Source organism: Cupressus sempervirens, chromosome 1, assembly GCF_028749045.1.
Source record: "Cupressus sempervirens isolate cs-2001-9-10 chromosome 1, ASM2874904v1, whole genome shotgun sequence".
NCBI classification, from domain to species: Eukaryota; Viridiplantae; Streptophyta; class Pinopsida; order Cupressales; family Cupressaceae; genus Cupressus; species Cupressus sempervirens.
In genome coordinates, this window is record NC_143118.1 from 57,364,851 (window position 1) to 57,387,525 (window position 22,675).

Consider the following 22,675-nt stretch of genomic DNA (forward strand, 5'->3'; position numbering starts at 1 on the left):
TGCTTTTAATTTACAAGTGATTCCAAAATTTGGAGATGTCAAAACAACCTCAGATCATGCTGCTAATGTATACCCTTTCAGACCAATTTCTCAGAACTTTCAGACTTTGAAACTTTTATCATAAAACCTTAAATCTGTCCAATACTCTCATAATAGCTTTCCAAGAATCTCCAGTTGTGTTCAATAGTGAATTTAGGAAAATCCACCTCTCAAGCGGAGATTGGGGTTTTGTCCAACCTCAAATTCCAAGGGTTTCCATCCTTGGGAACAACCAGTTACTAAAATTATCATTGGAGAAATAACTCAAAGATAATATTCTCATATAATGCTCTCAAACGAAAGGTCAAGCTTGCTTGTATAGCTTTTTTAGTTAGCGAATGCTTGTACTCTTTGTAAAGTGGGATAAAACATTTTTTGTTCCTCATGAACTAGCTTCTCAAAAAAACTAGAATAACTTAAAGTGACTTTCTATTATAACTTTATTCTAGTCAATTCTAGGAAAACACATACAATTCACATTGGGTGCCAATACAAGATACAATATATATAATTTCAGATCTGCATAATAAATCCTTGTATATCCCCGTAAAGAAAGAAAAAATTACAATCAGATCAAAAGAGACTATATCAGTGATAGTTCACATGTATTACATTGCAAAATTAAAATTTCTCTATCTACAATCTGATCTATACATTTTAACATATACTATATATGTGGTACTTAAAATGCTAGTTATAAAAATATGTATAATAATATATGACAAAAAGATGTAAACCAGCAAAATAGCATTAAAAATTGAACATTGAAGTGGAACATTGAAAATTGAACATTGAACAATAAAATTTTAAATACTCAACTCAAAAATGGAAGTGTTCTATTATATGATAGATATAAACAGTACGAGTATCTCATAGTAAAGATGATTACATTGAGTAGCACGATATAATATATCAAAACAACTACAAACTACAAAATTAAAATGCCAAGGCCCAACATGTAGTGAAGGAGGCCTCTTCATTCTTCTTTTTGCTGCTGTTGCAAACACTTTGAAATCAAAAAATCAATACAAATGAAGCTTGATAGTGTTTTGAATCAATATAACACAAGAGATGGTCCCCACATACCTCTAGGGTTGGAATAGAACCCATTAAACAGATAAAAAATCTTTTGTTTTTTTTATTGCAATTTATTAGGTGTCGTGATGGGGGACGCATGGGCATCCCCTAAGGGGTAGAGGGACACAATTTGTCCCCCTATCTCCTCTGGAGACGTTAGGATGTCTTCGTGTTACCAATAGAATGCTGGTGATTTGGTGGCATCATTAAGGATGTCGAAATGTTGTCCCCAAGTCTCCAGTGCATTTCCATTCTAGGAACACTAGAGATTTTTTAGGGGAACGTATCCTCAAGGTAAACTGAAATCTTGCGAGGAGGACAATCTAGAATTGTCTGAATCTTCTCTTGATGTACTTGTACTCCCTGGGCACTAATGACATGACCCAAGTGTAATATCTCGATCATCTCAAACTTACATTTGGAAATCTTAGCAAACAATGATTGGGACTCCATGATCCCGAATGCTTTGTCCAAATGTCTCAAATGTTCATCCCAAGTCTTATAGTAGATGTGTATGTCATGGAAGAACAACAACAAAAACTTGCACAATTGCTTGTTGAGGATGAAGTTTATGTAAGACTACAAGGTAACAAGAGCATTAGTCAACCAAAATGGCATGACAAAGAACTCATAGTATCTATAATGGCAACGAAAAGTTGTCTTCTCTACATCCTGTTGCCTCAGATTTGATGGTAGTCGTAATGGAGATCAATTTTTGAGAAATAGACTATACCATGAAATCTGTCCAACAGCTCAACGATCTTGGGGATGGAGCATCTATTTTTGATAGTCTTTTTGTTCAATGCACGATAGTCCACACACATCTCGAGGGACCCATTTTCCTCACCAACACTACCAAAGATACAATGGACTAGAGTTGGGCCTGATCCATCCTTTATCGAGGAGTTCCTAAATTGTCTTCTCTATCCTTGAACCTCTTAGAAAAGCGGTAGGGCATGGTGATGACAGGCTTAGCTCTTTCCTTCAACTTGATCGTGTGCTCAAAGCCTCAATGTGGGGGTATGCCAAGTGGAATATTAGTGAAGAGCAAACTATGCATATGCAATACCACCTAAAGCTCCTCATCCTAGTAGTAGGTTTGTTGCCTATATAAAGGCTTTGTGGATACCAAGCAATGTGTCTCCTAGACGACATCATCATGTTTGAAGATTGCTTCCATTTGACATGTAGAGATTCCCATCGGGTTGTTTTTCACATCCCTCTCGGCACCACCTTTTTGCCTCCGCTTTGAAAGAGGATCCTTTTGAACTCTATATGTACTTTTCGAGAGTCTCTATCAACAAGATGCCTAATATAGCATCCATGTCATCTAGATCTACTACAAAAAAGTCATTTGTCACTATGTAGCTTCCCATGGTAATGCTCAACTGCAGAACCAAATGAGTACATGACAAGAGATTTCCTCCTGCCATCTAAATTTTGAACCCTTTGTGTCCCTTCAATTCACAAGTAATGAGTTGATGAAATTGATGTGACTCTACTATCAAGCATGACCACAACCTGTTGCCTCTAGAGTGTACCCCAAACCCGAAATATATTGCACCTTGGAATACTAGCTAGTGTCGCAATGGCGTCACCCTGTCTTACCAATGTGGTAATCCACTTTCCATGATATAAGTTAGCCTCCTTCGAGATTTCTGGCATTAAACTACTATTGTCAATGTTTAATAATATCATTGTGTAATGACCCCTAATAGGATCTTACTTGATTTTTCTCAAAATTCTTAATTACGATTTAGATTATGTTTGTTTCATACTAAGACAATCCTAAATCTCCTACATACTATATTTAGAATCACAAATTGACTTATAATACATAAGTGTAAAACAATTTTCTGGAGTTGGATGATAAAAAATATGCATAGAAGCAAACTCCAGAAAACTGTTTTGCACTTATAATGGATTGTTGAAATCTGATTAATTTATAATACATACTTAAGCCTTAATTCTTCGTTCCTCTCCCAACCACCAACCCTAAGTCAGGTAGTAGAATTATTGTTGCTCGAGTACGAAAACAGTCTACTTGAGACTCCCTCATGAACAAAGCCCGTTTTGGAAATCTTTGCCTCAACGTGACCAAATTACTCATTCCCCTCTGCAAACTACTTCTTGTGCAATGTTTGCTGCCCCAGAGGTAGACGGTTGTTCTTGTGTAAACGACACTTGTTGGCTCCTTGTTTTCATGTTGTATAAGCATTCCTTAGTGGAATGAGCCATAACCTGACAAATGTCGCAAAATGATTTCCTCAGGCATGAACCCTTCGTGTACCCATTCTCCTTACACTTTGTGAACCACAATTCTCCCTCGTCAATTTGTCTTGTGTTCCCCTTCATTATATTAAATTTCTTCAACATTCATTCCATATCTTTTTGAAGAGTCTGCACCTTGTTCGACTCATCGTCGCTTTTGCTCTCTCCAAATGATTCATCACTCTCTAGCGAGGACTTGCTCCTCTTCTTCTTTGAAGTTTTGTCTTCACTTTCAAGGTTCATTTCTTTGTCGTAGGCGTTGGCATATGACGTGGACGGTACTAGCTTCATTTTCTTCTTAAGGGAAGGCTTTAATCTCTCTACAAACAATCTCTTTTTCAATTCATTAGCTAGCTAGGTCTCCATCTTCCCAAGCAGCTCTTTAAGCCTTTGATTGTATACTCGTACTGCTTTCTTCTTTCCTTCTTTTGCATTGTATATTTCGGCAACTATTTCGTTGTCATCCCAAAGCAATCGAAACTTAGACTAAAATTCCTTTCTGAGGTTATCCCATTTGTTTATTTTGGCTTTATCCATATCTAAGTACCAGTCAATGGAAACTCCTCGTAGGGTCATCGAAAACTGTTGGACCCATTCATCTTTTCTATGATTTTGTTCGTTGTCCAAATGGTTTTGCAAGTCTGGCAAAGCCTTATAGAATCTTCCTTCTCGTCACCATTAAATTTTGGTAATTTATGCTTTTGCAACATGTTTTTGTTTATGCTGCCTCCAATGGGTTGTACTCCCAAGTTGGTTTGCTTACATCCTAACAGGTTGTGTTGACCATTGTTTGACATCCCTTTGACACTCCTCACTGCTCTAGTGTCCTCAACTTCCCTAGCCTCTTCTTTACATTCCTTCTGGCTTCCCTTGCCTCATTTTGTGGTGTAAGGGTTAAACTCCCTAATCGGCTCCTTGTCTCCTCTATCAAATCATCGTTGCCTACCTCTCGCTATCTACTATACTCTTGGCAATGCTCTTCCCTATTGTACAGTTCTCCTTTGGTTTCTTCACCTTTGGTTATACCACATAGCCTTCCTTCCATCAACCCTTTAGCAAGTGTCTTGAACCATCTCCTTCATTTCACATGTAGTGATAAAGCCCTTTGGATAGCCTCACTCTCGTTTATGTTTCTTTCTACATCCATTTTTATTTAATAATTTGGCATGTATACTTCTCATTTATCGAATTGAAACAACGTGGCTTAAACGAGAAGAGTTTTATTCATTTATTGTCTATATACAATATATATCACTATATGAACATAATCATAACATTGTTTTGTCCTTTATTCATATTTTTGTCTCAGGGTTCATATTTCCCTTACAACAGAATTCATCTCACTTATTCCTCCCTTTGGCGGTAGTAATCTTGGACAACTTCTTGTCATTGGTTCTCACGATTGATTTCCTCCCACCGGTTTTGAAGTGTCAGGAATGTTTGTGCCAACAACAGAGGGAGACAGCACATCAAATGCTCTACCACTGGACTTACTTTGAGGGTACTCTACACGACACCTTCTGGTATTCTTTGTTGTGCAGCTTCCCTCCACACGTGTCTCAGTGGATGACTAAAGTAGTGAAATGAAGTCAGTTGTCAACTCTTGTTCACCTTCGAATAATTTTGGGTTCTTGTCTTCCTAACGGCTACTCTTCCCGTAGTTTATTGGTTGACCCATAACTCTTCGTTAGCCATCCATACTTTGTTGCTTCCCAAAATTGTAAAGGCAACGATGCCAAATGTTTACCGCCTATGGTAAATAAAGTTTAATGCATGCTATTGTATAAGAGTTGTAACAGATATAGTAAATGCAAGACAATATCAAAGAACTGACATGTATTCCATTGATATCAATCAAGGTTTACATCGAGTGAACAACAATGATACCAAAGACAATGCTGATGCAAATTATCATGATGCCCTCTTTCATCTGAGGTACTCTGAGGGGGTTCAAAGTGAACTGTCGCAACCACAACTACCTACCCCTCGGCCATGCTAACTACCAATGACATGATAAACATTAACCACATTATAGACAACACATATGATTTTACCAACAACAAGGGAAATCATCACAACTTTGTTTATTGTTAAAGCTGAAATGTTCTCATTATATGCTTTTTATAGAGAGATGAAATTCAGATTAACATAAGTAGGCAAATATATTAAAAACTGAAATAAACACTCCAAAAACAACATAAGGAAACAATTTATTCTCCTTTCAGTTCTTGCCTCAAAGATGCCTGAAAGCCCACCATTGCCTAGAAGCTTGTAAATAATATAACTTGCATTTTTGTCACTGTTCACAAACATAATCCTTTCTTTTAATTTTTGACTCAAGAATAACCTTGACTGCAAACCATGAAGTGAAAGGAATACACATCAAGATTCTGACACTATAAACATGCAAGTGCATTCCAAATTCTAAAAAACAGCAATGGAACTTCCCACAAGACATTAAAATATAAAGAAACTAGTACCTGCCTGTTCTTAAAGTGAGATGTTTGAGGAATCCATTGTGCTTATGAACATCATAAGCCGACAGGTTCGACATTGGATCCTGCCAGCACTCTTGCACGATTGCAAGTACCTAAGAGAAGGAATAAAAGTTCCAAATTAGCACAGACACAAGCAAATTATTTAATTTAGTGTTGGCTGCATTTGAATTTGATTAAAATGGACGAATCAGATACAAGATGGATACTAATACATGTCTAAAATTGTAAGAAAACTAATGTGTTTACAATATCTGGCAAATAATATAACAAAAACAAACAAGAAAACCAATTCAATTTAAACTTGTAAGAAAATTTCTCAAATGTATTTTCAATCACATTCTAGGACTGCATGTGAACAGGAACTATGTTTTCTACTTACTCGCAATGAAAATTAAAAGTGTTATTAGAGTGAAAAAAAAGAGTCTTCATTGGTCAACAGTAGTAGTCTGCCACCGTTAGTTACTGTTCCTAGTTGATGCTTGTGTAGAAACTTCCAAATGTTAAACATGGTAATCTAAAACCTAGTAAGGTATAAAAACAATACCATTAATAATTGGAAAGTCCATAGACAATTTTTTAGATATTGCATTGAAAATTTTGAGCAATATCACAAAGACAACTTGATGGAACTAAATCCTGAACAGACAAGGAGGTCTCTGTGGAGGATTAAGAAAGGTAATACATCAAACCCAGGCATTAGAGTTAAAAAGGTGTCAGGTGTTGAGAAAGTTAGCCTCATAGTAAATTGAAGCAAGTTCTATAAGTATATTATATATGTTAATATAGATATTGATGAAAATTTAATATATGAAAGTCTGATTTAATACATACATACATACATACATACATACATACATACATACATACATACATATATATATATATATATATATATATATATATATATATATATATATATATATATATATATATATATATATATATATATCATCAACCTATATATTTTTCTATATTATACATTATTGAAATCATAATATGAATCCATTGTTTTAAAGACCAAATGCCTATCAAGAATGCCGATCAAGTATCGGCCATCAGTTGTAATACATTGAATTGGTGTGACTTGTAACATGACCACGTAGGGTCATGACTCTACGTGGCATAAGCCATGTAGGGTCATGCCCCTACTTAGGCATGCTACAATATATATATATATATATATATGCCATGTTAAAACTGCAGAAACACATCAATAAAACGGTAACGTAAATCTCAGTTATAACAAATACAGTCTGCCATATATCACAAGTTCGATCTGCCATATTCCTTCAGTATAGTTCAAAAGAGATCTGCACTTATCTGGACAGAGTTATTGTTCACACTGTACAATTGATATATATAAAGAAAATCAATGAAACTTATATCAGAATTCAGAAACAGAATTGAAAATTGCTCTGGTCATTATATTATTCTGCAAATACATTTAGTTCAATCTCCACCAACAACGATCTAAATAAGTTAACATGGTATCAGAGCCAAATTGGTGGAGAGATTGCTAAACTGCTTTAAAAAGAAAAAGAAAAAACAATTTTTCAAATCACAAAATAAAAGTGACATCATGGCAAGCAATGTTAGAGTCGAGGATAGGCTTGAAGGAGCAACAAATTTCTTCTCATGGAAAATTCGAATTACAACAATCCTCGAAGAATTAGAATTAGAATCATTCATTGAAAAAGACATTTCAATACCTAAAGACGAGGCAGAAAAATCCAATTGGAAAAGGCGCAATAATAAAGCCAGAAAAATCATTGTTGATTCTGCAAAAGATAATATTCTTCATTCCATATCAAATCTCAAGAAAGCATTTGAAGTATTTCAAATAATTAAGGATACATTTGAGACTAACAACTCAAGCAGATTGCTCACATTAAAAAATCAACCTGTGAATATAAAAAATGAATAAAGGAGAGTCAATCTCATCCTACTTTGGAAGAATTTCCGAAATAAAGAATCCACTATCTTCTTTTGAAATAAAGTTGAAGATCAAGAATTATCCATTATAGGACTTAAGAGGGCTACCTATATCTTGGGAAGCATTCATCCAAGTCGTTAGCAGACCTTCATTACCAGTTTTTGATCAACTTAAAAATGATTGCACCTTAGAAGAATCAAGACTAATTTCTAGAGGGATCATTTCAAACCAAGAGGGAGAAAATCAAGCTCTTTCCTCAATCTCTAATAACAAAGGGAAGAAGAGGAATTTTAAACATAAAGGGAAGAAAAATGACCAAAGAAAAGGAAACAATAATCACAATAGGGAAGATTTCTTCAAAGTTCTATGTTACAAGTGTGAGAAATTTGGACATACCTACAGATTTTGTACGGAAAGGGAAATAAGTCTAGCCTCCGTAGCCCAAGCTAAAAAGGAAGAAAATCTATTATTCTACTCAGCTCTATCAAGTGAGATGACCTCCAACGAAAATGTGTGGATAATCAACAGTGGTGCATCTCGTCGCATAACGGGATTCAGAGATAAGTTTGAAACTTTTGAAAATTATCTCACTGAAGGAGTCACCATTGGAGATAACTCCACCTATCCAGTAAAAGGAATTGGGACTTGTTCTATACAACTAAGAACTGAGATCACTCTAAAATTGAAAGATTTTTTTTTGTACCTGGCATAAAAAGGAATCTAGTATCCATCTCTAGATTTGCAGATGAAGGGTATCATGTTACCTTTAATGAAGACAAAGTATTGTACTGGCCTAAAAATTCTAACCTTAAGAATGCCATCACCATAGGGTGTAGAGATGGAACTCTATATAAATTGTGTAACATCCAAAAGCAAGCCCCGAATCGTGAAGTATCAAACCCTAATGAAATATGGCATAGCAGGCTCAGAGATCTTGGATTCAATACACTACCGAATATAGGAAAAATCACCACTAGAACACCTAACTTAAATTCAAATCATATAGGCATTTGTAAAGGATGTGCTCTAGGAAAGAATGTAAAAAGATCTTTTCCCCCAAGTGAATACAAATCTAAATCAGTTCTGGAACTAGTTCACACTAATTTGTGTGAACCTATGCCAACACTTTCTCTAGGAAGATACTCATACTACATAATCTTTATTGATGACTTTTCTAGGAAAATTTGGATTTACTTCCTAAAAGTCAAAGAATCAAATGAAGTTCTATTGAAATTTAAAGAATTCAAAGCAATTGTGGAAAATCAAATGTCAAAAAGAATAAAAACTCTAAAAGGTCAAACAATGGGGGTGAATACACCTTTAAAAATTTCAAAAAAATTTGCACCTCTGTTGGGATTAAGAGGGACTATATTGTACCTTATAATTCTCAACAGAATGGAATGGCAAAAAGGAAGAACAGAACCATTGTTGAGTCAACAAAAGCCATGCTACATTATTAAAATTTACACTTCTCATTTTAGGCTGAGTCCACTAATACTGTTGTATATATTCAAAACAAATGCCCACACTCAATCCTAAGAAACATAACCCCTAAAGAAGCCTTTTCAGGAATTAAACCTGACCTAAGTCATCTCAGAATATTTGGTTGCCCCGTTTATATTCATATACCTAAAGAAAAGAGAACCAAGTTGGAACCATCTGGGAAAAAAGGTATATTTGTTGAGTACAATGAAAACACTAAAGGGTATACAGTCTATATACCCGGGCAGAGATCAGTTGAAATCCACAAAGATGTCAAATTCAAAGAAGACACTGCCCTCCAACTATCCACAAGTACAGAAGATAAGCCCATCACAGAATTGGATGAAAATCAGCAAACTGAATATCAAAGGGAGAACATATCAGAAGAGAATGAACTATTATCAAACAATGAATACAGGGACATCTCTAATATCAAGAAAAGGCCATTATGGGCAAGGAAAATAATTGAAGAAAATAATGTTGAACCGGATGAAATATTCAGAGAGAGTAAGAAAACCAGAAATAAATAATGCTACATTGCACTAGTAATTGAGCTTACAAAATCTGAATCATCAACTGTTATAGAAGCCCTATCATGTCAAGCATGGAAAGATGCTATGGTTGAAGAATATCAATCCATATTACAAAATGATGTTTGGGATATCATACCTAGGCCAAAAGACAAATCAATTGTTTCATCAAAGTGGTTATACAAAATCAAGTATGCTTCAAATGGTAGTATTGAAAAACATAAAGCAAGATTTGTTGCTTGAGGTTTCTCTCAAAAGGTAGGTATTGATTATGAGGAAACATTTCCTCCAGTTGCTCGATATACTTCAGTAAGGACAATTATTGCAATTGCTGTAATGGCCCGCCTCAAATCTGCTCTCAAAAATGCTGATAAAAGCTCAAGGAATTTCATCAAACAATTCACATGCAAGGGACGTATGACTGATATAGTATTTCAGCGAGCTTTAAATGACTTTTTCTTCAATTTGCATCAATGAGAATCTTGTGCTAGAAGACTACAATGGACTACACAATGACCTAACATGAGTATGCTACTAATTTTGACAATATTCAGTGCATATATATGATCTAAGCATGAGAAATGAACACCTACAGCCAACTAGCATTTTTACAAACAGTTAGTATGCAAACTAACTAGTTGATAAATAATGATATTAAATTGCTTAAATGACACCAGCAACTATTATCTTCTTAACTGCAATGAAAAATACAATGCTAATGAAATATGGCCAAGACTTTGGCATTTACATGGATTACAAAATGATAATGCTGGTATAATGCACACTTACAGCTGAAAACTTATAACACCCTAAAAAGCAATACTAACAAAAGAACCTAGTTGTAGATGGCTGTAATAATTTCCTTCAATGCTGCCCCTTCTGCTTTGCTTTTTTCGAACTGCTTTTTCGACCTGCTTTTTCGGCTCTGCTTTTTCGGACGGCTTTTTCGTACCCGCTTTTTTAGCCTGCTTTTTCGGTTCCGCCTTTTCAGACTGCTTTTTTAGTACCCGCTTTTTCGGACTGCTTTTTCGTATCTGTTTTTTCAGATTGCTACTATGTTGAATCTCAAGACGATATCTTTCAATGGCGTCAAGATTTCCAGCTTGAAGGGATTTCGTCCTTCAAACTATTGAGACATAATCTCCAGAAAATTCCCCAATTTTTTTGATATTTCCAACCATGCTTAAATGAGAGCTATCCTCTTTCTTTTAATCCCTTCCTCACTTGCTCCACGTTTCCGTCTTGCCAATGTGGGATAATACATGAGTTTTAATATTACTTCTTTTTTTTCCTTTTCTAAAGTCCATGTATGTACTCAAAAGGGGAACTCTTGATTTTTTTTTTAATAAAGTGACTTTATAAAATATTTTATAATTCAAGTCACTTTATTAAATTAATTAAATATAAAGTTACCTTTTAATATTTATTTATTTGATAATTTTATAAATAATTAACTTAATACCACTTATTTATTTAATTAAAATAATTAATTAGTCATCCTCATAAAATATTCATTATTTTGGACAACCTAATTAATTAAATTAATTAAATCAAATTGCCTCCAAAATGGGGACATGACAATCCACCCTTCCTGAAATTGCTTGTCTCCAAGCAATGGCTGAACAATAAACCAATCAATCCACCTGGATCCCAAATGTAGTCATGAACTATACCATTGTTAATTAACATAGGCTCCTGCAATATCCTCTCCAATATAACCAAGAGGAATCCATAATCAAACTGACAATTACAGCTCAAACAAACTCCAAAACCACAACTGCCACAGTCAGAAACCCACGAGACAAAAACTCTTAGAGCATCAGAACCCAAGTAAAGTGGGCAAATCAAGCTGGCAACACAGTAAATAACAACAACACATCCCACTGGCCTATATGGAATGTATAATCCAACTCTGCAACAATGGTGAATGCTCCCGAATGAAACTGTACCAAGTATGGAGAATCCACACACTGTACAACTCCTGCAGTCAACACAACTCTGCAGATCACCGGCCACTGTCTCATAACCATAACTCCCATGCACCGCTGATGGTGAAAAGACATCACAAGATAAACAGCAAGAAATGGAACCCAAACCAAATTTGTCTGCCATCAACTCCTTAACACAAGGATCAAATGCTAACTGATGTACATACCCTGCAGTATAATGCTGATAAAAAGAACCAACCTCAGTCAGCAGCTCACCATGAACAAGTGATACAGCCCACTGTGATTGATCACCAGCTAAGTGAGGAGATGTCATAGCTAAAGGAGTAGAATCAATAACAACAACCGCTGAAGCATCACTCCCAAACTCCTGCTCTAAGTCATGTATTATCAAGCTGTCAACCGCAGAACCTATCGCCATGTCATGCCCATCACAACTCTCATCCTGTGGCGTCAAACCATCCCATAACTGATGACAAGCACTAAGAATCAAAGTATATCTCTGTATCATCATCTCATCAACATGGTCATCAAAGGTAAATTGATGAGCATACCTCACAGTGTAATGCCGATAGAATGCGCCAATCTTAGTCAATGGCTCAGACTGCAACCCAGATGAAACTAACTGCAATCGATCACTAACCAAGCTGGAACTGACTACTACCTCCGAAGACATCGCCAAGGGAGTAGTATCACTAGCAAGAACCATGCCAACTGTCGGCTCACCAACATCACACATAATCTTTGATACAACATATCTAGTCTCTGTGCCATCAGTACTAGAGGCCACCACCCTATCAGGCATACCACAAGAATCTGTTGCAACACCCAACTCAACTGAACCTGACTCTAGTGAGAACGAACCCGATATGCCAATGTTAGTATCAAGGATGGATGCATCCCCATCTCCACTGTCTCTGACAATCTTGACCATGGACATCCTCGGATCACCAGACACCACAACTTGTGACTGTACAGAATCTGGTAAAGACTGCAGTCGCTCTAACTCCATGGTCACCTTAGCCAAATGAAACTGTGACTCCTCGAAAGCCAACTGTGTACTCTCAAGAATCTCAGAAGTCACCTCGAGCTCCTGAGTAAGCTCACTCACCTCATCTTCCTTGGCCAATAATGCTTCGTATGCTGTACTCCCCCACTCCATAAGATAATATTTGTCGGCTACCAACTGCATATAATTCTATCTCAAAATCCGAATAGCCTCCCATAAAGAGTGGATCTCCATCAAGGAAAGATAACTGCCTCCTTGCTCATTACTAGTAGAAGAACCCCATCCATAAACTGCTAACAACTGACGAGTAGCATCGAAATGCTCGCAAACGATAGCAATGTCTCGCTCACTAACTCTCAGCTGACTAGACACATGATTGTGCTGGCTGGTCAAACTCCTATACTCTACCCCTGGTACACTGTCCAAAGGAGTAACCTCATAATAGCTATCGTCTATAATACTGCCATCCAAATCCTGCAGTCCAACTGCTGAACTTGTATCATCAAACGAAGTGACTGAAGCATCAACATAAACCTCCGTATCAAAGGAAACTGTTGAGGAGACTAAGTCCTCAAAACTGTCCACAACATCCCCCTGGGTGTCATCTGTAATAATCAGATCCTGGGACTCTTCTATAAACTTTGTCATATCTGAGAGATCATCAACCCATTCCAACAAGAATGGTCGACTGGATACATGAACAATGCCCAACAAAGGTGTGTAAAAACTAATTCCAGCATCAAACAAGCTGTTGGCATGGATGAGAACTACACCTGGCAAACTACTAATCAAGTCCATGATGGTGCAATAGATACTATTATATCCGGTCAAAACGATCCCAAGTACTAAGATAAGGATCCCAACATCTAATCCATGAACGGAAACCAACTGGCAATTCAAGTAAACTTCTCACCTGAGTAATGTGAACAATACCAACTGACTTCACGAACCTGTCTACAGTCTCTAAATCCGGAGTGTGAATGCTAGACGTACTCATATCATCATCAACATGTGACCCAACTATAAAAGGAAACTGAGCCCCTGCTATATGCGCTAACTCCCGAACTGAACTCACCTCAAGACAACGCTTGTCCACATGTCTCTCAGAATCCGAGAGAGCCAACTTCATTGCCTCCATGCCTTCCTTGATCTGTTGTAAGTCGTCACAAGAAGAACCTATTGTGACTCCTTTCTGTCTCTCTTGCAGTTGAATCATCCAAATGTGATTCTCAATCAATCCATGTATCCTATCATGATGGGATAAAGCCGTGACAATATTCTTGTCCCTTGTCTTCAGCTAGCGTGCCAAACCAAGTAAAGAGCTACTAGCCTCTATCTCATGTGAAGAAGCATCCAACTGTGACTGATACTCACTTTCTACATAGTCCTGAATGCTCACTTTCTGATCAACTGTACTATCCTCAAACATGATAGTATCCTCAACTGCTGTAACTTCATCCAGCCCAGCTGTACTGGAATCACTATCTGTGTCAATTGCACAATCCGGTGTGCCTGTGATATCACCTTCTGGCTCAACTTGCACAACGTCTGTAACCCCTTCTACCTGTAAAGATGACGCAGATAAACCATTACCTGAAGATATGCTAATGTCTCCCTGTATCGAATCAGCATGTCTGTTAAACTCCTCATACAAGTTTCTGCCTGTCATAGGGAAGGGACGATCCTTAGGCCTATCAAAACATTCAATCAGTCTCTCCTTAAACTCCATATATGAGGTAATGTGTGCATGACCCATAGTGACCATACCATGATGCCACCACTCGTGTGCTAAACCATCCAGGTGAATTGCTGCATACTTAATAGTTTCTTCCTCAGGCATAGGGTTCATTTGAAAGTATGTGTCAAGCCTTTGAACCCAAGCTCTTGCTGTAGACTTCCCCAAGCCATCATAATATGGTAATTGAAGTTTCCCTACTTTCTTCCGTAGCTCATAGCTTTGGTTTTTGTCATGTCCACGAGGCATATGCTTCATCCGCACATCTATATACTCCCTAAATGTAATTGCAGCAGTAAAATCTGGACCTCCGACTTCCCAATCTCTCCTCAGCTGGTCCTGTATATCAGTGATCTGGGGCTCTGGTACGGGCTGCTCTGGAGCTGTAGGAGGAAATGTGGGAATCATGGGCCTCGAACTCACTGTCCTAGCTTGCTGGGGTGCATGACCGAAATTGTTCCCAACTTGTTCACCTCTATTATGTGTCCCATCCTGATTATTCCCATTCTGATTGTTACCATTCTGATTATTTCCTCCACCTACGTTAGCATTCAACCCCATTTGACGAGCCATCATCTGCATCATAAGCTCCAATCTCTGACTCTGTTCTTGTGCTCTCTGCTTTGCTGATCGTTGTCCCTGTGCTAAGGTGTCTAATAACTGTAAGAATCTTTCCTTTCCCTGATCTGGACCGGCATTCATTTTGTCAAACATTTTTCTCTCTATCTGGCTAATCCAAATTCCCAATAAGACTTCCACAAGATGGCAGAAAACCACTCTAATACCACGGTGACAACCCCAATAGGTTATAACTTCTTCAAACACCAAAAATCTTTATACTTCAGTGGTTTGACATTTCGTCAAACACTTTCCAAGCAAGCTCTGATACCACTGTAATGGCCCGCCTCAAATCTGCTCTCAAAAATGCTGATAAAAGCTCAAGGAATTTCATCAAACAATTCACATGCAAGGGACGTATGACTGATATAGTATTTCAGCGAGCTTCAAATGACTTTTTCTTCAATTTGCATCAATGAGAATCTTGTGCCAGAAGACTACAATGGACTACACAATGACTTAACATGAGTGTGCTACTAATTTTGACAATATTCAGTGCATATATATGATCTAAGCATGAGAAATGAACACCTACAGCCAACTAGTATTTTTACAAACAGTTGGTATGCAAACTAACTAGTTGATATATAATGATATTAAATTGCTTAAATGACACCAGCAACTATTATCTTCTTAACTGCAATGAAAAATACAATGCTCATGAAATATGGCCAAGACTTTGGCATTTACATGGATTACAAAATGATAATGCTGGTATAATGCACACTTACAGCTGAAAACTTATAACACCCTAAAAAGCAATACTAACAAAGAACCGGGTTGTAGATAGCTGTAATAATTTCCTTCAATGCTGCCCCTTCTGCTTTGCTTTTTTCGAACTGCTTTTTCGACCTGCTTTTTCGGCTTTGCTTTTTCGCACTGCTTTTTTGTACCAACTTTTTCAGCCTGCTTTTTCGGTTCCGCCTTTTCGGACTGCTTTTTTCGTACCCGCTTTTTCAGCCTGCTTTTTCGGTTCCGCTTTTTCGGACTACTTTTTCGTATCTGTTTTTTCGAATTGCTACTATGTTGAATCTCAAGACCATATCTTTCAATGGCGTCATGATTTCCAGCTTGAAGGGATTTCGTCATTCAAACTATTGAGACATAATCTCCAGAAAATTCTCCAATTTCTTTGATATTTCCAACCATGCTTAAATGAGAGCTATCCTCTTTCTTTTAATCCCTTCCTCACTTGCTCCACGTTTCCGTCTTGCCAATGTGGGATAATACATTAGTTTTAATATTACTTCTTTTTTTTCCTTTTACAAAGTCCATGTATGTACTCAAAAGGGGAACTCTTGATTTTTTTTTTTATAAAGTGACTTTATAAAATATTTTATAATTCAAGTCACTTTATTAAATTAATTAAATATAAAATTACCTTTTAATATTTATTTATTTGATAACTTTATAAATAATTAACTCAATACCACTTATTTATTTAATTAAAATAATTAATTAGTCAGCCTCATAAAATATTCATTATTTTGGACAACCTAATTAATTAAATTAATTAAATCAAATTGCCTTCAAAATGGGGACATGACAATTGCAGCATCCAAAGGATGGAAGATACATCAAATGGATGTCAAAACCGCATTTCTAAATGGTGTCATTAATGAAGAAGTATATATCGAACAACCTAAAGGTTTTACTATAAAACACAAGAACCTATATGTCTATAAACTAAAGAAAGCTCTTTATGGCCTTAAAAAAGCACCACAAGCTTGCTATGAAAGGATAGATAGCTATCTCTCCAAACTAGGATACTCCAAAAATGAAGTGGATCCTAACATATATTTCAAAATATCTAATGGTCACATGTTAATTCTTGTTCTCTATGTTGATGACTTATTAATAATAGGTGAAGATCATCTAATTGAAAGATGCAAACAAGATCTTGTGGCTGAATATGAAACGAAGGATCGAGGTCTGTTACACTATATTTGGGTCTAGAAGTATGTCAAAAGAAAGATCATATTTTTCTAAATCAAGGTAAGTACACTCATGACATCTTAACTAGATTTGGTATGATGGACTACAAGCCCCTAGCGACTCCTATGGAAACAAATCTACACAAGCTAAAAGAAGAAGCAATGAATTCAAAATCTATTGATCTCAATCTCTACAGATAGATCATTGAATCACTTATGTATTTACTAAACACTAAGCCTGATATCTGCTATGCCACCAATGTTTTAAGCCATTTCATATGTGAACCAAAAAAGATTCATTTGATGGCTACTAAACATATCTTGAGATATCTATGAGGTACTATTGGTCTTGGTTTGAAGTACAAAAATGTTGAGATTAAACTTGAAGGATATACTAATTCTAATTGAGTTGGTTGTTCTATAAACCGCAAGAGTACTACAGGGTGTTGCTTTAGTCTTGGGTCAACAATGATATCTTGGTTCAATAGAAAACAACCAATAGTTGTCGAGTTCCACCGAAACTTGAATATATAGCAGCCTCCATGGGAGCTCACGAAGCAGTATGGTTGAGAAAGCTATTATTTGGACGTTTTGTAAAGCAACTAAGTTCCACAGTGATTCATTGTGATAACCTAAGCTGCATCAAACTTTCTGTTAATTTTGTCTTCCACAATCGATCAAAGCACATCGAGACTCCATACCATTACATAAGAGACATGGTTGACAGAAATGTCATCAAACTAATTTATATTAGCACTAATGAGCAAAATGCTGACATTTTCACCAAGCTTCTTGCAAGGATGAAAACAGAGTACTTCAGAGGTAAACTTGGCATGACAAGTTTGTAAATACAATTGTAACTTAATACATTCATAAATAAAATTAAAAATTTTGTATTTGTGTGTCATGAAAGGTGACGATCTTTCATGTGTGAGGTCACTATTGTAAGGTGACGACCTTATCAATAGTTTGACATATCTCCTAGATACGCTACATTAATCTGTAGCACCAAAATGTGTTGGATATCTAGGAGCAAGTGTTATCATGGTTCTTTGGGCCGGACTTTGTTGGACACCATGATAACCTACTCATCATGGTTCTTTGGGCCAGATATTGCCGGACGCCATGATAATGAAATTCTTATGGTTCGTTGGGACGGATCTTGCCAAACACCATAATATAGTACCGGTCATAGATCACACTTAAAGTGTGTTTTAAAAGTTATGAAAATTCCTTCAATTCCCTACTTGCTAAAGAGTGTTGAGAAAGTTAGCCTCATAGTAAGTTAAAGCAAGTTCTATAAGTATATTATATATATATATATATATATATATATATATCATCAACCTATATATTTTCATATATTATACATTATTGAAATCATAATATGTATTGGTTGTTTTAAAGACCAAATGCTGATCAAGTATCGGCCATCAGTTGTAATACATTGAATCAGTGTGACTTGTAACATGACCACGTAGGGTCATGACTCTACATGGCATAAGCCACGTAGGGTCATGACCCTCTGTATGCATGCTACAATATATATATATATATACATGTTAAAACTGCAGATACACATCAATAAAACGGTAATGTAAATCTCAGTTATAACAAATACAGTCTACCATATATCACAAGTTCAATCTGCCATATTCCTTCAGTATAGTTCAAAAGAGATCTGCACTTATCTAGACAGAGTTATTGTTCATCAGTACAATTGATATATATAAAGAAAATCAATTAAACTTTATCAGAATTCAGAAACAGGATTGAATATTGCTCTGGTCATTATATTATTCTGCAAATACATTTAGTTCAATCAATAGGTTAACATTAGGCAAGTGGGCATGCAAAGGAAGCAAAATTGGAAAACATATCCTCTGATACATCATTAAAATATCATTCACGTTTAAGGTTACATATGCAAAGCTTCTCCAGCTTAATGGAGAATTCCTTTTTAATCCAATAATTTTGATTTCTTCAATATCCCAGTTTTATGCTGAGATTCAAAGACCATTCTCAAGAGATGTTCGTATGGAGACTGTATTGCAATGATTTTCAATCCAATATAATCACTTTATTATGACTACAACAAATGGTCTCACCCAATCAATTTTGCCTATGCCCCCAACAGAAGGTCAAGCCAATGAGTTGCACAACCAAAAAAGTGTTCAGTGCACCCCTTGAAGCAATATTGCAGCCGCCACATCTGTCACTGCACTCTTAGTAACAACTTGGGCAATATTTTCTATGTCCAACCCTAAAAAAACCTCCTCCAACATTAAGCTTCAATTTTCTGCATTCTTTATTTCATTCAAGATATCAATTAACTTCAGAAGGAAAAAAACACCATTTGAACCCACGAAAAAATTGAGGGTGCAGTGTCTTCCCTCTATCCACCCATTGATAGAATTTGACCATCACATATTCTGATCGTCCACAATAGCAACTTAGAGCCACCTACCCCTTAAATATTCTGGAGAGGGTACCTTATACCCTTTCTCTGCAACAACCACTATTGTCCATTTATCACATCAAAAGGAAGGTTGTTCCACAAACAAAAAAATGCACAGCCTTTATCTGCTTCCTTGTACAGCTCTTTGTTCCACACTAAAGCTCCCAATGAAGGTTGTGCCCTTGATTTGATAGATTTCAAGGCATAAAAAATACCTAAAACTGAGCTTGCTCAAAATGGATAAGAAGGATGTGCTGCCTATACATGGACAGTGACTAGAGCCCACAATGCCTTACACATCCATATCAAATTCTCTTAGAAAATTAGGAGTAATGTAATTATCCATACTAGCTCTAACCCAAAAATGCATAACAAACCCAAGTATTCATTGAATAGGCCTTTGGAGTCTGGACAAACCCTTTTAAGATGTAACAGTCAGATTTTAACATCTAACAATCAAGGTAATTCTGTCAAACAGTTTGTGGACATGAAGAGTAATTTATAAGGTTTACTTAGTTGCTTATATTTGCTATAATTTTGCATGTCCTCCAAAATTAACAAGAGAGTCATAACCAACTTAATAAAATCCATCAAATCAAAGTTTCGCTTTAATATTCAGAACAGAGCAGAGTACAAAAACAATTGATTCTGACCTCTTCTCTTTGACTGACTTAAGTTTTTTGCACGGCAGAAGTAAACTCTGAATGCAGAGCAGTTACAGCATATTTAGGAGTTCCAAGAACCTAAGCATGCTGTTCCTGTCCTGTGGAATAGAACTTATGGCAGCTTAAAATTCAGAATAACATTATAAATTCAATATATTCTCCCAGATATATTCACACACCCACGACTTATGTCTGTGTATCCCTGTCACTTTCAGAATTATCTGGTGTGGTTTGAACCATAGCTTCACTGTCCCAAACCACATTTGATGACCTGCAAATTATTAGTCTCTTCTCTGTTTTAGAAACTCCTCGTCTCAGTGCTGTAATACGTGGCTTCCAGGATAACAAAAAAACACTATATGGCATAAATATCTGAACCACGTCTAGCAGACTGTCGACTGCCGTCACTGCTATTTACCTCCACTAATGTCTGGACTGAGACCCAAAATTTGCTTATCATGTATATCCCAATAAGTTTGCGGCACTGCTTTTAAACAGTGCAGCAAAGTATTAATAAACATAAAAAAATCCCATCCATAGCAAAACATTTAAAATAAAACAACAGAAACTCCGGCAAATGTTTATTCAAGCAATCCACAGGTATAGTCTGAAACAAGACTGTTGTCACAAAAGCTCACACCCTTGTCCAAAGTTTTTACCTAAGGACAACCTTGTGAAACATGGAAACAACCTCCAAGCTGTGGGACTTGAACTATGAGGTTGAGTCCCCAGAGAAGTTCGGCTTCCTCTACTATCAGGATGCACTTAAACTATTTTTGAAGAAAAAAGGGAGAAGGAATGCATGAAAGTAACTACCTAATCTATTCTAAGGAGGTGATGCACCAAAATAGGGTGTTCAGACCAATCTCTGCCCATACATGCGCAGTACAATTATCATGACATTCCAAAGATATACAGATTCAAACTTGATTTAATCTATTAGCCACATACAGATCAGACAACCAAATGAGTGACATGAGGAAAAACAGCTTCACTTCTTATCATTCATAGGCCAAAAGAAATACAGAAATGTAGATTATAGATATCCACAGTAAATCGAAGAGATAAGATAGGATGTCATATAATTTAGAGGCAAAGAGGGAATTTACAGTAACATGCTAAGGCAATACCAGAGAAACAGAGAAGATCCAACCCTAAGAAAGAGTACAACATATGCTTTTATAGTGTAAGCATAACTCAGATAGTTTCCACCCTAAGATAAAATTCAACCACTACAATCAACTTTAGAGAGAATAATTACTACAAAAACTAGAAAAGATCTAATCATAGCCCAAATCCAGACGCGAAAAGATCACTTATCCACCAAACAATCTCTGAGAGCACAAGAATGACAGCCATTAACTTTTGATTGATTAGATGGATCCACAGGCGGCAATGGAGTGTCCCTTTGCATTTATCAGACCTAGGGAACAATGACAGTGGTTGCAAGAGATCAAAAAGATCGGATCCATCATCAAGGAGTTGCTTCCGCTGTCTTAAGTACGCCAAATCAGATGTGTTATTCGGTCAACTAGAGTCAACCATCAAACCTTGCCACATGGAGCAAACATCTCTTACCATTCTACCACTCTGTCAGCATTCAACTTTATACCTTATGTTTGACTACCCATGATCACAGCTTCACTACCACCCTTCCTCAATAACAATTCTTGCTTGCAAAACTGTGACCAATTGGTTATCACTGCTTTGCAGTCCGCCCTTAATATCTTCCCTCAACCGCTGCAACCTGGCAAAGACTGAGATTCTGACCGCATCCGTATCGTCACCACCTTGACTCAAGGTTCACTTTTTAACCTTGCGACCAAGTGAAACAAAGGAAATCACTTGACCACGACTCTAACCTTAGTTTCTTCTTAACCTATTGCGACCATGCACTGGCCATAGATCTGAAAGATCTAACGGTGTGAAACGTCTCCTTGAATCATTGAAGACTTGCCATTTCCGCACTGTCGTGACCTTAACCACAGTATGTTAATATAACCCTGCGACCATGCAAAAACAATACAATATCGCCTTCGCCACCTTGACCTTGGTTGAGACTTAACCAACTGCGACCATGTGAACATAATGCAATCGCACGGTCGGCACTTGAAATGTTCTAAGGCAAATCATGAAATAAAAGATATAGCCAATGTCAAATTATTTCATAAAAAACCCTAGGTGATTGTTAAATGGATTATCATTTAAATTTGATTTTCTGGCGGGAGGGCATTTTGGTTAACAGGGACCTAAAGCAAATAATCTACAGCATTGATTTCCGACTATTAACAAGCCAACCAATATATTTATCACAAATAGCTGCCCACAAGCTAATGTTAAATTGCTAATATCAAACTTGGAAAGTATTTCAAGAATTTGGGCATTCCTTATAAAGTTGCTGCTTAATATTTCACCATATAATATCCAGGAAAGAAGCAACCGCACTATTATCTCCTGGACAATAATAATCCACCATGAAG

General features: G+C 36.6%; 1 protein-coding gene across 2 annotated transcripts in view; it reads right to left on the reverse strand.

Moving 5' to 3' along the window:
* The window catches only part of LOC149576141 (RNA methyltransferase family protein), a 197,075-nt gene that overhangs the window by 85,458 nt on the left and 88,942 nt on the right, over positions 1-22,675 (reverse strand). For both annotated transcript variants that reach the window (XM_089816447.1, XM_089816448.1), the window contains exon 4: positions 5,868-5,977. In XM_089816447.1, the coding sequence (XP_089672573.1) occupies positions 5,868-5,977 (110 nt within the window). The remainder of the gene's footprint in view (positions 1-5,867; positions 5,978-22,675) is intronic.